Source organism: Scophthalmus maximus, chromosome 2 (assembly GCF_022379125.1).
Source record: "Scophthalmus maximus strain ysfricsl-2021 chromosome 2, ASM2237912v1, whole genome shotgun sequence".
NCBI classification, from domain to species: domain Eukaryota; kingdom Metazoa; phylum Chordata; class Actinopteri; order Pleuronectiformes; family Scophthalmidae; genus Scophthalmus; species Scophthalmus maximus.
In genome coordinates, this window is record NC_061516.1 from 25,727,491 (window position 1) to 25,742,500 (window position 15,010).

Below are 15,010 nucleotides of genomic sequence, written 5' to 3' on the forward strand. Positions count from 1 at the left end.
CGCCAATCCACATGCCGTTGAGTCCTTGGGCAAGACACTTAATCCTAACTTGGGTCTGACGGCTCTTCCGCATGAATGTGACAGAAAAATATGCAGTGAATATGCAGCGCTGTACTTTCCTGTAAAGCGCTTTGAGCGGTCCATATGACCAGAAAAGCGCTACATAAATACAGCCAAAAAAAGGCATGGTGGAGTCAGTGGATATATATCTGTGCTGGATTTAAACTGTCCATGACTGGCCAATAATCTGCTCTGGTGGTCAGATTAGCGCCACTCTGGAAGTGGGTTAATGCTGCAGAGCTGACCTTCGCTTCACGGGTCACTAACCTGCACCAGCAGAGCGGTCGCTAAGGCGAGAACTTCTTACCTGCTTGTACCCTGCATAGATTCTATCAATACTGTGCTCATACAGTATATATGGCACACATATTTATCAACATATATATATATATATATATACATTAATTCATTCTGTAGCTTGTCTGCCTCCTACAGGCCTTTAGTAGGCACTGCAGGACACACTCTTCTCTGCTTAAGAGATTTCCATGTTAATTTCCTACAGAATATAAAAACTGTTATTTTAAAGCTACAGTGTGTAATATTTAGGAGAACTTATTCACAGAAATTGAATATATTGTCCATAACTATATATGTGTATTCGACTTTGAATGAGTTAAGTATCGTTGCATGAGGTAGACCCAACCTCTGTGTGAGTCTCCATGTTTCTACGTCGTGTTGAATATGGTTGTTGAACTAAACGGTCAAGAATACGTCACGTTCACTGTGAATATTCAGCGCTGCCGGAAACCGGAAATGGCATCAGCGGTGCGCCACCATAAAGTGTCCCCTGTCGGGTGCTCAGTCGGTTGCGGTTTGCAATTTTACCACCAGATGCCGCCAAAAAATTACAAAAATGACTAACTGGGGCTTTAAATATAAAGAAGTTTAGGTTAAGCCATTTGAATTAATTTGGCTTTCTGATTAAAATTAACCAGTTTGCATGATGAAATATTGAGTTAAGAAAAAACCTGGCATCAGGTTTGATATCTACACAGTGCAGTGCTCAGGATTAGCTGCAGACAAAACAAGGGTCTGATGTAAAGTTTCAATCTCGGGATAATTTCTTAATAATCATTTTATTATTTATTTTTTAGTTTTCTAGGCGTATTCTGTTTCATGTCATTTAAATTTTTTCGTCATTATAATTCATCTCAACTGACATTTTGGAGCATTTTTATCCAATTTCATTAACGTGACAGGTGGCGTGGATATGTATCTTCTGTAAAGCACTTTGCACCGGCTATACTTTCATCATCATAAGTAGTACTCGCATTTGTGTCATTATCATCATTATTATTATTTTTTCATTGCACCTTCAGTGGTATCAGGACGTTTATGACCAAACTTCAGTTTTATTTTGGATGTGATGCCGCTGCGTGTCCGCGGCCTGGCGTCATCCGTCCCGTCTGAGAGCAGGTATCCACACAGAAGTAGAGACTGTAATCCTGTAAGAGGATCAAGTCTGAGATCCAGGGGGAAGGGACACAGGATCCAGTCCACAGCACCCTCCACATGGCTCCTCTGCCATTTCACCAGAGTGAACATGTGTTCATTTGAAATGTGCTGAGCTCTTTGCACTTTGGTGGAGGGGCTGTTTTGGGTTTTTTTTGCCTTTAATGGAACATAATCAGTGACGGAGGTCGAGGCTGTGCACGACACGACGAGAGCTTGTTCCAACATGAATCCTGAATTTGAGGACCTCTGAGAGGAGGAGGAGGCGTTGACGGTAAAATATCCACAGTGTGTTTGAGTTTGCTCGTGAGCGTTTTGTCTTTTTGTAAAAAAACTGACTGGTTGTCTTCAGCCTGTGTTAATGTATTCTATGTTTTAGCGGCTGGTGTAGCTTAGTGGGTCACACCGCTGACTTAGGTACAGGAGGTCGGGGTTCGATTGCAGATCATCCCAGGATGGGCCCTTAATGCTACTGGACCTGCCTCCATGATTGTCAGTCACTTTGGACAAAAGTGTCATCAAAATTAATCTAATATATTATTATTTACTCAAACGTAAAAACAACTACATGTTGTTACTGACACTTTATTTTAACCCAATTTAAATCATTTAGCCGTTACTATCGTCTGGTTTATAAAACATTATCATTCAGTTTAAAGCAGCTTTACAGACAAGGGTTTTAATAATAATAATAATATATTTGATTTATAAAGTGCTTTTCATGTACTCAAAGCGCTGGTACAAAAAGAAAGAAATAAAATAAAAGTGGAACGGGGGGGAGCTAGGGATTGTGTACATTTTGTTTAATGTACAGCAATAGAACATAAAAGATTTTTAAAAAATAAACATTTTATATCATTAAAATTGTGTTTCTCTATGCTCATTCATTCATTATCTGTTATCCCACCAGCCTCCACCTACAGTTATTGAACACATTGTCATTGTAGCTGACAAATATGTTAATAAACACTCATATCTGCATAAAAACTCAATCAAAGTGTGGTACAGATTATTAATATTTGTACCGTATACAGCTTCTAAATGCTTCATATTGTAGGTTGAAGTTAGTAATGTGTAAACTTTGACATTTTGAATGTCACATAATGTATATTGTTTTGTGAACATAGAAGTTGAGCTTGTTGCGTCAAAATAACCCAGAATTAAGATATAGATTTGATTTAGTTTATGTAAATAATCTGAAGGTAATGTAAAATAAAACAATACTAACTCTGGGTCAAAACATCAGACTGGAACTGGTTCATGTGAACATATTGAACCTAATCATGAGACATTTGTTGACAATGTAAAAAAAAAAACATAAACTAATCTGCTAATTGTTCAGTTGACTCGGGGTTTCTTTATATGTGTAATTTCATTCTTTCCATAAAAATACACGCGGCATTGAAACTGTGACATGATGAAGAAGAGGATTTAACGACCTTCCACGTGTTGCCGTCAGATCAGCCAATGGCGGTGCTGGAGGTGACCTGCAGCCTGATTGGCTGGCTCGGCCTCTACTCGCTGTTCTGCTGCGCCTTCGCCCGGCGGGGGCCCGAGTGGAACTGCCGGCTGGTCACGCTGTGCCACGGCGTCGCCATCGTGCTGCTGACGGCCTACGTCCTCTTCGTCGACGGACCCTGGCCCTTCACACACGCGGGTCAGTGGCCGACGGCAGAGCATGAACCAGGAGCAACGCTGAATTTTGTCGTATTTTGTGCGACAACAACAATAAAGACTCACTATTCTGTTCTATTCTGTTACGTTAGACCCTTTTCTCTTTAATGTGTTCAATTCAAAGACATAAATCCATACGGGGGGGGGGGGGGGGGGTCGCAGACGTGGAAACATTACGTCATGGCACCGCGCGGCCTTCAGAGGTCTCCTCTGAAAAGATGAAGGACAGATTTATTAACTGTATAAATCTCTCCTCAGTTCTTCTCTGGCATCATGAAACACTTAAAGCTGCACATGTCCAGATTTGTATATGAACAGTAGATCAAATGATGACGCGTGTAGTGAAATTATACCATTTTTTTTGCGTTTGCAACCTGCAATTTTACTGAAAAAGACAAAAATGACTCTCCCGCCCTGTTCCCCTCTTGCTCCAGGCACGGAGAACACCGAGCTGCAGACCTTCGCGATGGCCGTCTGCCTCGGCTACTTCTTCTTCGACGTCGGCTGGTGCGTGGCGTACCGCGCCGAGGGCCCCGTCATGCTGGCCCACCACGCCGCCAGCATCCTGGGCATCCTGCTGGCGCTGCTCATGGGCGTGTCGGGCTGCGAGACCTGCGGCGTCGTCTTCGGCAGCGAGATCACCAACCCGCTGCTGCAGGCGCGCTGGTTCCTCCGGCAGCTGGGCCTGTACGACGGGCCGCTGGGCGACGCCGTGGACCTGCTCTTCGTCGCGCTGTTCGCCACCGTGCGCGTGGGCGTCGGCACCGTGCTGTTCTACTGCGAGCTCGCGTCCCCCAGGACCCCGCTGGTCATGAAGCTGGGCGGCGTGGTCATGTACGGACTGGCCTGGGTGTTCATGGTGGACATCGCCAGGTTCGGCTACAAGAAGAGCCGAGCCAAGTACAGACGGTGGAGGGAGAATCGCAGGCTCCAGGGCGCCGCCGCGCGTTCAGACAAGAGCGACTGAAGGGAGGAGGTCGACATTAACACTGTGTCCGTCCGTACGTGAGCCTCTACAGCTTTAAAGGTGCTACCGTTTTTTTTTTTACCACCAAACAACGAGACGATTGTTTTCCACGAGCCAGAAAATAAAAAAAGCCTCAGCTCAGTCTTCTCCTCCCTCTGGACATCCAACCATACGAGGTATAGGTCTGCGACCGAGAACACCGGTACCAGCAACCAGACTAGAGCGAGCTCGTTCATTGGTCATGTCTCGGAATTCAAAAGATGGCGGGCGACGACGCATCGTCTCACATACTCTCTTTGATTTGACACTTTTGACGCTTTTAAATGCAGCGTTTTATTCGGTTACTGTTACGGTTACGGTTAGGGTTAGTTGTCGTTGTACACTACCACCAAACGACAACTTCTTTCGAAAAAGCCACCACATCCACCGCTGTTCTTTCGCTTTTCCGCCACATTTGAATGTCCGCCACTGTCGGAGGACAAAGGGAAAACTCCGGAGCAGAAGGTGCCGCTAACGTGTCTGTCTGGTCGCCAACCGCCGTTAAAAACAACGAAGAAGAAGAAGAAGAGTGTAACAACCAATCACGATGCGATCTCTTAGCTGGTTGTGGCCCAAGAACGAGGGCTCAACCAATGGACGTATAGTCACAACGCGGAAGTGCCTGAAGCCTGTATTCTCTGGAATCACCAGCAGGGGGCGACTCGAGAAAAGGACTCTTAACTCGCGTCAGTAAACGTTTTCCTGAGGAGTTTGTGGTTCAAAAATGTGTTTTCTTCAGAATAAAAAACAACAAACAAACATGAAAAGTGGTAAAAAAAAAAAAAAATGTAATTAATAAAATGGTAACATTTGTCTGAGAAAATTAATGCTGCATGGTTACTTCAAGTTAGTAGTTTTACGTTTGTAGTTGGTGTTTAAACGCTACATGAGTGCACTGTCTAAAGAAAAAGACAACATTTGACATCATAGTCATAAATGACAATTATATTTAACATTTCATTACAATCCTTTTTGTTTATATATATACACATATGCATATATATATATATATATATATATATATATATATATATATATATATATATATATACATACACATATGCATATACATATATATACACATATGCATATATATATAAATACTCCTTAGGTTAGTATTTTCTTTTTTTTCCAAAATTTTTCCAAAAATCAAAGCCACAGTGTCTCTATCTATACAGTGTCGTGATCTCTTCAGTCCAACCGTGAAAGTGAAAAAGGGACGAGGGAAACCTTTGTGCCTGCAGGCGAAGGATGAGGTTCACAACAAGCTGAGGAGGAAGGAGACGGAGACGGTGCTGAAGAAGAAAATATGTCCTTTTGTTTTGCGTTGGTGGGGAAAACCTGCACTCAGATTAGTCAGTGAGGGGAGAAAGAAAAATCTAGAATACAAGTAGAAAATACATTTGACAATAAAAATTCATCTGTGCACTCATTCTATAAAACCGTGTATATATATATATATTATATGCTGTGACATTTATTTTCATAGCTACTGATTTTGCTGTTCTGCCATTTTTAATGCAGCGTTTGAACAACGGAGGTTTGGTTTTCACCCCCGTCCGTCCTTGTTTGTCCGTAACACATATTGAGCTTTTTGCAGAGTTGTGTGTGGATCGATTTGTGATCTATTAATTTAAGAATACACCATGTTTTTCATATTATGCTACATTCAAGTGCTATAGGAAGATTCAAATCAGGCACTCAAACTAATAAGACGACCAGTAGAACAAAAAAGTGTCGCTTTGCAAGCAGGACGATTATTCTTTGGACATTTGTCGCTTTTCCCCAAGGAAATTAATACTCAGCCCTTTAAACTGAATGAGAAATTATTATTTTTTTTCCCTGTATAGGCCTCTTAACACATTTTTATAATTTCAGGTGCTTGCAGGAATAGTTTTGAGAAATATGGCCATTTTCTTTCTGTCTAAAAGTGCGATCATCGACGAGGATCAACATTCACGCATCATTTTATCCGAGAGTGGGAGAAGATATGGTGAATTTCTGAAGGCCACAACATCGCCGCTCTGAAAAAGAACAGCTCCCGGCAACACGGCTGGCAAGGGACATTTCACCTGTAACGACAAACTGCTTCAAAAAGTCCGAATCCAGCTCCTCCCTTCCAATGTGATGCTGAACTAGACTGAAAAAAACCCAAACGTGAACAAGACTGTGAGAGGAGTTTGGTGACGGTGCGAATGTGCGATCGGCGCGTCGAGAAGATGTTAAGGTGTCGCTGTTCAGCTCAGTTATCGAAAAGGCGAATGTGTGCGTGAGCGTGTGTGTGGCGTGAGGTTTGTTTCGCTCGCGTCGCAGGCGTCTACATTAATCTAACAGCAGCGCTCGGAGTCCTGAATGAGTCCTTCTTACTGACTTCACACGCTCCACTTCCCCTCTCTTCCGTTTCATACATCCAGTGTTTAAAGATAATTTAGGAATGTGATTATAATCACAGCAACAACAAAAAAAAAAGTGACTGAATTATCCTCAGGTATAGTCCATAGTGTCTGTTCCCTGGTGGATGAAGGAGTTTATAGTGGAACAGAGTCCAGTCTTCCACCGATTGTCATATGTGCCTGAAGTGGGAGATTGGACGTCACGCCTCCGTCGTTCAGTGGTCGAGGATTCGGATCCAGAGGGAAGAAACGGTCACGGGGCCACGGATGACGTTGGCTCACTCCCCCGGAGGCAGGGAAACGAGTCTGTCGTCACTGGATCCCGTCTGAAGTACAAAAAGAAATATATCAGAGACAAAGATTCACGGTAAATGAACAAACACATTGAAAGACACAAATCGATGGATTGTTCCAAGACATGAAGTGAAACGCACCGTTGTTGTCGTCCGAGTCAGTAGCAGCGTCGCTGTGCGTCTGACGCAGCTCATTGTACTTTAGCTCCACCTCCTGGAAGAACATCGTCACAACACTCGTATGTTAAGAGAGATACAGACAGACAGACAGATAGACAGACAGACTTTGACAGACAGACAGACAGACAGACAGACAGACAGAGAGATAGACAGACAGACTTTGACAGACAGACAGACAGACTTTGACTGACAGACAGACAGACAGACAGACAGACAGACAGACAGACAGAGAGATAGACAGACAGACTTTGACAGACAGACAGACAGACAGACAGACAGACAGACTTTGACAGAAAGACAGTCAGACTTTGACAGACAGACTTTGACAGACAGACAGACAGACAGACAGACTTTGACAGACAGACTTTGACTGACAGACAGACAGACAGACAGACAGACAGACTTTGACTGACAGACAGACAGACAGACAGACTTTGACAGACAGACTTTGACTGACAGACAGACAGACAGACAGACAGACTTTGACAGACAGACAGACAGACAGACAGATTTCGACAGAAAGACAGACAGACAGACAGACAGACAGACTTTGACAGAAAGACAGACAGACAGACAGACTTTGACAGACAGACAGACAGATTTCGACAGAAAGACAGACAGACAGACAGACAGACTTTGACAGAAAGACAGACATACAGACAGACTTTGACAGACAGACAGACAGACAGACAGACTTTGACAGACAGACAGACAGACTTTGACAGACAGACAGACAGACAGACAGACAGATAGACAGACAGACAGACAGACAGACTTTGACAGAAAGACAGACAGACAGACAGACTTCAACAGACAGACAGACAGACTTTGACAGACAGACAGACAGACAGACTTTGACAGACAGACAGACAGACAGACTTCAAGACTTTGACAGACAGAAAGTTTGACTTTCTATTTGACTACAGTTCGTTGATGGTTATTTAGAGGTTTCATGCTCAAGGTTTTAAAATAATTATTCTCCAAGGATTCCTGTGATTTAAAAAAAACACTTTACAGTTTTGGGAAAACATATATAAGTCTGGTTTAGTTTTTGTTAATGTAAAAGCAGTTAGTGACTCTGGGATCCAGACTGTCTGTCAGTACCTTCAGATACTGCAGGTCGGCCTGTAGGAGGCGCAGGTGGGTCATGAGCTGCCGGCTGAGGTCGGGGCCGCCTCCGCCGCCGGCGCCCCCTGTCTGCGAAGAGGAGGACAGCAGCTTCCTCATGTCGATCCCCACGTCGCCTCCCAATCCTCCGTCGTCGTCGGCGCTGCTCTCATCGCACCCGACGCTGAAGTCCAGAACCACGAAACCCCCTGGGTGGAGAGGCAGGATGTCAGCAAATGTTTATTTTCTATGCATAAAAATGTATGAAAATCTACAATACCATTGCGTTCAGCGGCCTCAGACAGGCCTGTCGCTGCTCGGCTTTCGTCACATGCAGCAGCAGGTGGAGGTGGAGGTGGAGGAGGTGGAGGCTCCTCAGGGCCCCCAGGCACAGAGTCACTCTGCTGGCCCCCAGGGGCCCCGCTGAGCTTGTTCTCCTCCGTCTCCTCCGGCTCCTCTTCGGCCTCCCTGCTCAGCATGTGGTTGAAAAGCGCCTGCTTCAGCGTCGCCACTAGAACACAGAAGACGTGTGTTATCTACTGACGCGTCATGTCCTGGTTCTCTGCCCCCCTCTGGTATGACCACTAGAGATGATCAGAAAAAATGTTTTTCCATTAAAATTGGGGGCGAACTGACCCTTTAACGTGGAACTTACACGTCCTCAGAGCGTCTTCGGCCTTGGACGAGGCCGCGACGAACGCGCTGTGCTCTTGGTTTTCCACGGCGAGTCCCTGACGCGAGCCTTCCTGCTGCAGGAAGGGCAGTCTGTCCGCGAGCTGCCCGTCCAGGAAGGCCTCAAGTTCTGCCTCATTCAGCTCTTCATCCTCCTCCTCCTCCTCCTCCTCCTCTTCCTCCTCCCGTCTGTCCGCCACGACCAGCTCCTCCTCCTCGTCCTCTGATTTCAAGCCGTTGAAGGGGCCGATACACGCCGGCGGAGCTTGGATGTCTGAAGGAGAGGTGGCGTCTTTATCTGGAATGGAAAAAAAAATGTATTCAACTGTAAATACGTCTTAATCTTAAATAATATAAGCTCTCATTCCCCCACAGTTGCCTGGATACCTCCGCTCGATGTCCCGTCCGGATCCTTGCTCGGCCCCGTCATCCCGCGGCTGATGATCTCTATCGCGTCCCGCTCGGCACTTTAAAAAAAACAAAAAAAAAAACTCGCATTGGAATCGCTGAAAAGGAAAGTTGAACGATAACATCACAGCGTTGCTGGACTCACTCGGACTGAGCTGGTGGCGTGTCGCTGTTGTGAGGCTTGGCCTTCATGGCCTCAGCACATTGTGTGATCAGACACTGCCACCTGAGTGAACAGAGGCGACAGCGCAGGAGGTGAGACGGAAGAAAAACAGACGACGTGTCGACGGGATGGTGGCGCGCAAAGACTCACATTCTCTGATCGGACTCCGTCTGAGCCCTCAGCTCGTAGATCTGAGCCCCGTTGTCCGACATGGACAGCACGAAGAAAGACTTGTTGTCTGATGAGGACAAAAACAACACGCTACATGAAAAAATAAATATTCATCGCAAGTCACGCGAGTCATCAAAGTCAAACACACCATAAAGCAAATCTCGCACCGATGACTGGGATCACGAGACACACTCAAATCCATCCTCTTGTAACATTTGTGGTGAAATTCTCCCGATAGTTGTTCGGATATTTCAGTCAAAGCCAAAACTGCGAAGCTCATGGTGAAGATTAAACAGTCAGGGAATCGCAGATATTCTTAGGATTCATCCTCAGGGGAACATGACTGTTGGTGCCATCCTATAGTTGTCCGGACCAAGCTTCGATGCCTCAACTTCCTGTGATTGGTCCGAAAGTCTGAAGCATCCAAAAGATAGTTTTCACACTGCTAACGAACCGTAACACGGTTCAGTTTGATCCTTGGTCCGAGGAAACTTTCACACCTGCAATTTTGGTTCGGAACAAACTGAAAAACCCTAACGCTACCAGACCAAACGAGGTAGGTGTGAAAGTGCCCTAAGTCCTGACCAAAAGTCGTGGACCTACTCACTGACAACGTGCAACACAGAAAAACAAACCAAAAACACTTTGGCGGTGGGCGCAGTTCTTACGAGTGGCCACTGGGCGAACCAGCACGGTGCTGAGCTTGATGACGGGGCTGAAGATGTTGGTGGTGTCGGCGGCGCTGGCCGGATTCTTGCCGTGGAACTTGAGGACCAGCCGCTCGTCCTGCTTCTGCAGCAGCACCAGAATGTCCTCCAGCAGAATGGTGTACAGCTCTGAAAGGAAGGCAAACAACCCGCGGGTGACGGACGGTACTGCAACGCACAACCTGAATTATTGTACGGTAAAGGCTTTTCTTATTAATGTCACAAAAATGAACTTGTAAAAGAGCATGCGAAAAGTGGGTCATCTTCCAAACTGAACTGTGTTCACATTAATTGTTGCTATATGGTTGTTGTGTTTTAAAATCTGCATGTCCTCTTCTTAATTGGTCCACTTGGGGAAAGTTTGCACCGTATTGTTTTTGAATGCTACTGTCGTATGCTGGTGTGTTGGTGTTACCGATCCTCTTGTCTTTATTGACTCTCCAGGAGAGGGGTCCCTCGTGAACCATCTTCCTCTTGGTCAGGTCCAGATTCTGCAGGAAAACAGTCGACATCTCAACATCTCCCGTGACGGGACACTCGTCCGTGTTGCCCAACACATTCGTGTACAACCGACGACATTTGTTTCATTTGACGAGTTAAAGGGGCAGTGAGCGATTTTGATCCAATGCACTTTTTTTTTTTGTAAAATTCAGTGAATATTTTTATTCACGGCCCCGCTAGCTGTCGGTTCTGTGAGCGCGCCAAAAAAAATCACTCCACGACACCTTGCGAGACGTGCTAGCGAAACAGACGTGCTAGCGACGCAGAGGTGCTAGCGAGACACACGTGCTAGTGACGCACACGTGCTAGCGTCAAAGACGTGATAAAGAGACAGACGTGTTAGCGTCGCAGACGCTACGACTCAGGGGCTTTCGGCCTGGCGGTCAGCGCGTCAGTCTCCAGAGTCTGAGGCTTCGAGCCCCCGAGTCCAAAAGATCTACATCGAACAATCTCCCTCCAACGACGCTCACTGCCCCCTTTTCCATGTTGAGCTCTTTTTTCTACTCGGGGGCGTCATCAGAGACGGCGGCCCGCTTCTCACCCGCAGCTCCAGGATCATGGGGTTCTCACTCTGTTTGAGCGAGGACAGATCTAACCTCCTCTGGTAGTCCTCCAGCCTCTGTCGAGACAGAACGCAACCGGTTAAACCGCTGGAAATTAGCAAAAGGGACATTTAGATTCAAAAATCACAATAAAAATGATGATGATGATTCCCGTGCCCGCACCTGTTTGTTCTCCGCCTCCTTCACGGCCTGGTTGACGTGGTTCAGGATCTTCTTGCAACACTCGCCAGCCTTCTTGACCTTTTCCCTCTCGTCTCCGTCCTCTGCTTCGGGGGAAACGCACCCGAGGAAAAGATGACGACGATGGAAAAAACCCCCCAACAATCAATGGTCGTCTCCTCGGGGACGTCACGTTTCCTCACCTGTGTACTTGGCGATGTTGTCCAGCAGCAGCGGGTACTTGGTCAGCCTCTGCATCTCCACAGGGATGATGTCTTTGAGCTGCAGCCGGCGACACAGGCGGTTGCTCTCGGCTTCCTGGAGACGGCAAGGTGGAAGATAGGAGGTCACCCTTTGTAGAAGACAACATTTAATACCATCATAATAATAATAACTTATATCCATGTGTTCAGGGCCCATGACATTTGTGTCTTCTTGGAGCAGAAGTGTCTTTGAGCGTTTGAGGAGATAAAGAGTCTAAGATATTATTTTTTGGGGGTGAATTTTTTTGTAGGAACTGTTAACAGTGAGCCTGACATGAATTCTGAATGAGCGTATAGAAGTTCCCAAACAGGGGATTTCAACATATAATTCTATAATTGTACTAAGATTACTGCTGGCTGGTAACAAATATTGTTCATATCGGAGTTTTAGTGATGCTATTAGTTATTTTCATAATTAACCTTTATGTGTTAAAATGGGGAAAGATATTCGGCATTACACGATGAAGCACCAAATGCTATTTTTTTGACCTCGGTGAAAGAAGTTTGACCAAAAAAAAAAAACCACTCGAGTTCAAAAGGTCAAAGTTTAATTCCACAATGAATTACTATTTCAAATGGACTGACACTATTAAAAGGATTTCATTAACCCTCCTGTTGTCTTTAAAATTATTGAAGGAGAGTAACATGTTTTATGTTCATGAGTCAATTTGACCCAGAAGGAAACAAATTACAATTTCAAACAATATTTGTCTGTAAAATTATAACAAAAAAAAATTATTATTTCTATTTTTATTAATTCAATCCAAATCCAGATTGTATCCAGTTTGAGTTCATAAAGTCCACTTAAAGTGCAATTTTTAAGATTTTTAAGATTTTAAGATATTCCTATATTTGTCCCACAACGGGGAAATTCTACGAATCGGATGTGATTCCAACCGGATCTCTACAGACGCGTCTCATTGTCCATGCTCTGGCTGCTCAAATTCAAGACAATTTATCATCATGTTTATTCAGTGTTTACCCAGTTGTGCCCGTTATATTGGAGAACTTATCAAATATGAAAAAAAAGTTATGTAAATCTTTTTTTTTTTTTTTTTTTGCGTCGTTAGAGATTGAATGGGGTCAAACCGATAAAATATATATATTGTTTTGTTCTGAAATATGGCGACTGTGGTGCTTTCTGTGGAGCTGACCCGCATGAACAGGTAGAACCTCTGGTCCTTCTTCTTCTTGGTCTTGATGAACTCCAGCGCAGACGGCTGGTTGCTGCAGAAAGTTCCCACCGCTCTTTTGATCTTCTCCTCTTCCTCGCCGCCGAACTGAGGGGCGACACGCGTGACGACGTGAGATTCACCTGGGAGGCGTTGGCCTGCAGCTCAAGTTCTCACATTGTAAATGTAATTAGATATCAAATGTTGCGCCGCGTTGCGCCGAGTGACCGTGAGTTTGATCAAGATCCCAAACAAGCGTTTGGCTTCGATATCAAGTAAAAACAAACAGGTCACAATGTGATAAATATACAGGAGCTTCTTCTTCTTCTTCTTCTTCTTCAGCTTTATTTGCTTTCAATTACAACTCAAAATCCCTTTTCGTTTGTCTATCTGAATCCCAGCGGTCTGTCCGATCAGACACGGGCCTTTATTTCTGATAACAGCCATAAAAAAATGGTGAAAATTAAAAACTGAACAGAGAAAAAAAGCAGGTGATTTTTCACGAAGCGTTAGAGAAATGAAAGAATACAAGAAGAAGGTTCTGGATTAGTTTGTTGTTCCGGATCTGATTATCCTAATGTAAACCTCGCATCACAAAGGATTTCCTACTAAAACACGGTGTCTGATAAATCCTTTTTTTGTAATCAGCTTGACTGTGGGTCAGATTGTCTCCCAACACCAAACTGTTCCCTGCGCGTCGTTTGCCTCCCGGTCGGTGTCGGGGGAAATGTTCCGCCCCGACTCTGAGCATGTTTGGTCTGGTCGCGAGGTCGGTGTGAACTTTGTCCTACATCTACCGAGACGCAGCGTTTCCGCGGAGACGGACATTCTGCCTGCCAGAGTTTAATACATCACTCTGACTGGGCACCATGCACTGACCACTTGTTGAATCAGTGCAACGAAACCAGGCATCTCCTCAGTATACATGGCTCCGTGTAATAAATACTTCTGCTCAAGACGTCCACGGCCGGCGTCTCTCCCCGACTGACTGATTATACATCCGGCGTGAAGGGAAAACGGGTCTTTACCCAGGCCAGGAGATCATCTCCGATCGGACCGATCACCGACGTCTCACTCCTCTTCCTGGTCGCTGTCATTTGCTCCGTTACGGAAACTGTGGAGGACGGGGGGAAGATATTAAGAAACAGAAAAACACAGTGGCTCCCTTTCATTCATTCATTCATCGTCTACCGCTTTATCCATTTAAGGGTCGCGGGGGGTCGCTGGAGCCAATCCCAGCTAACATTGGGCGAGAGGCGGGGTTCACCCTGGACAGGTCGCCAGCCTATCGCAGGGCCACATACAGACACGGACAATCATTCACTCTCACATTCACACCTACGGTCAATTTAGAGTCTCCAATGAACCTAACCCCATTCTGCATGTCTTTGGTGTGTGGGAAGAAGCCGGAGAACCCGGAGAGAACCCACGCATACACGGGGAGAACATGCAAACTCCACACAGAAAGGCCCTGGTTGAACCGGGATTCGAACCCAGAACCTTCTTGCTGTGAGGCGAAGGTGCTAACCACTACACCACCGTGCAGCCAGTGGCTCCCTGCCATTCTTAAATACATTCAATTAGTGGTGGGCGGTACCTGCGAATATATATATATATATATATGTATATATGTATTTATTTATTTATATATGTGTTTATATATATATATATATATATATATATATGTATATATATATATATATATATATTGGATGTATCGTGGCTTGTTGCACATGAGAAGTATTCAATGACTATATCGCGAATACGGCGTCTACAAATTGTCACGTGAAATGTTGCAAAGGCGCCGGGCGTAAGACTGGGATTTGAGGTTTTAAAATTGTCCACAATAGAAACCGTTTATGAATACAACGAAGATTAAAGAAAGTTTTAATCCAGACATGGGTCGCAGGGCCGACTAGAGTCATCACACCGGTGCGATTGTCTGCATCGAAGGGTTAAATTGTGCATTTATGAAACTGTGCTTTAGAGGAGATTAAAAAAAACATTGCGATATATATCGTGTATCGCGATATAACAAAAACATATTGCGTTGTTATTTAAATCGG

The 15,010-nt window shown here is 45.0% G+C and overlaps 2 protein-coding genes across 2 annotated transcripts in view; one reads left to right on the top strand and one right to left on the bottom strand.

Moving 5' to 3' along the window:
• Positions 1–1,448: 1,448 nt before the first annotated feature.
• On the top strand, positions 1,449–5,069 carry LOC118300987 (TLC domain-containing protein 5). The gene is made up of 3 exons (XM_035625981.2): positions 1,449–1,786; positions 2,972–3,169; positions 3,621–5,069. The coding sequence occupies exons 2-3, from the start codon at positions 2,980–2,982 to the stop codon at positions 4,151–4,153; spliced, it is 723 nt and encodes a 240-aa protein (XP_035481874.1). The 5' UTR covers positions 1,449–1,786; positions 2,972–2,979; the 3' UTR covers positions 4,154–5,069.
• A 419-nt stretch (positions 5,070–5,488) lies between these two features.
• LOC118300986 (rho guanine nucleotide exchange factor 12-like) overlaps positions 5,489–15,010 on the bottom strand; it is a 30,288-nt gene continuing 20,766 nt past the window's right edge. Inside the window, exons 24-38 of the mRNA XM_035625976.2 lie at positions 13,973–14,058; positions 12,927–13,052; positions 11,713–11,827; positions 11,513–11,616; positions 11,329–11,406; positions 10,702–10,777; positions 10,248–10,415; positions 9,559–9,646; positions 9,391–9,471; positions 9,225–9,304; positions 8,821–9,135; positions 8,446–8,676; positions 8,163–8,374; positions 7,020–7,092; positions 5,489–6,911 (exon numbers count right to left, since the gene is read on the bottom strand). Of these exons, the coding sequence (XP_035481869.1) occupies positions 6,898–6,911; positions 7,020–7,092; positions 8,163–8,374; positions 8,446–8,676; positions 8,821–9,135; positions 9,225–9,304; positions 9,391–9,471; positions 9,559–9,646; positions 10,248–10,415; positions 10,702–10,777; positions 11,329–11,406; positions 11,513–11,616; positions 11,713–11,827; positions 12,927–13,052; positions 13,973–14,058 (1,847 nt within the window). The 3' untranslated portion in view covers positions 5,489–6,897. The remainder of the gene's footprint in view (positions 6,912–7,019; positions 7,093–8,162; positions 8,375–8,445; positions 8,677–8,820; positions 9,136–9,224; positions 9,305–9,390; positions 9,472–9,558; positions 9,647–10,247; positions 10,416–10,701; positions 10,778–11,328; positions 11,407–11,512; positions 11,617–11,712; positions 11,828–12,926; positions 13,053–13,972; positions 14,059–15,010) is intronic.

Coding starts and splice junctions, on each gene's coding strand:
- LOC118300987 (XM_035625981.2), top strand. CDS start 2,980: ATGGCGGTGCTGGAGGTGACCTGCAGCCTGATTGGCTGGCTCGGCCTC. Junction 3,170..3,620: donor CTGGCCCTTCACACACGCGG/GTCAGTGGCCGA, acceptor CTCTTGCTCCAG/GCACGGAGAACACCGAGCTG.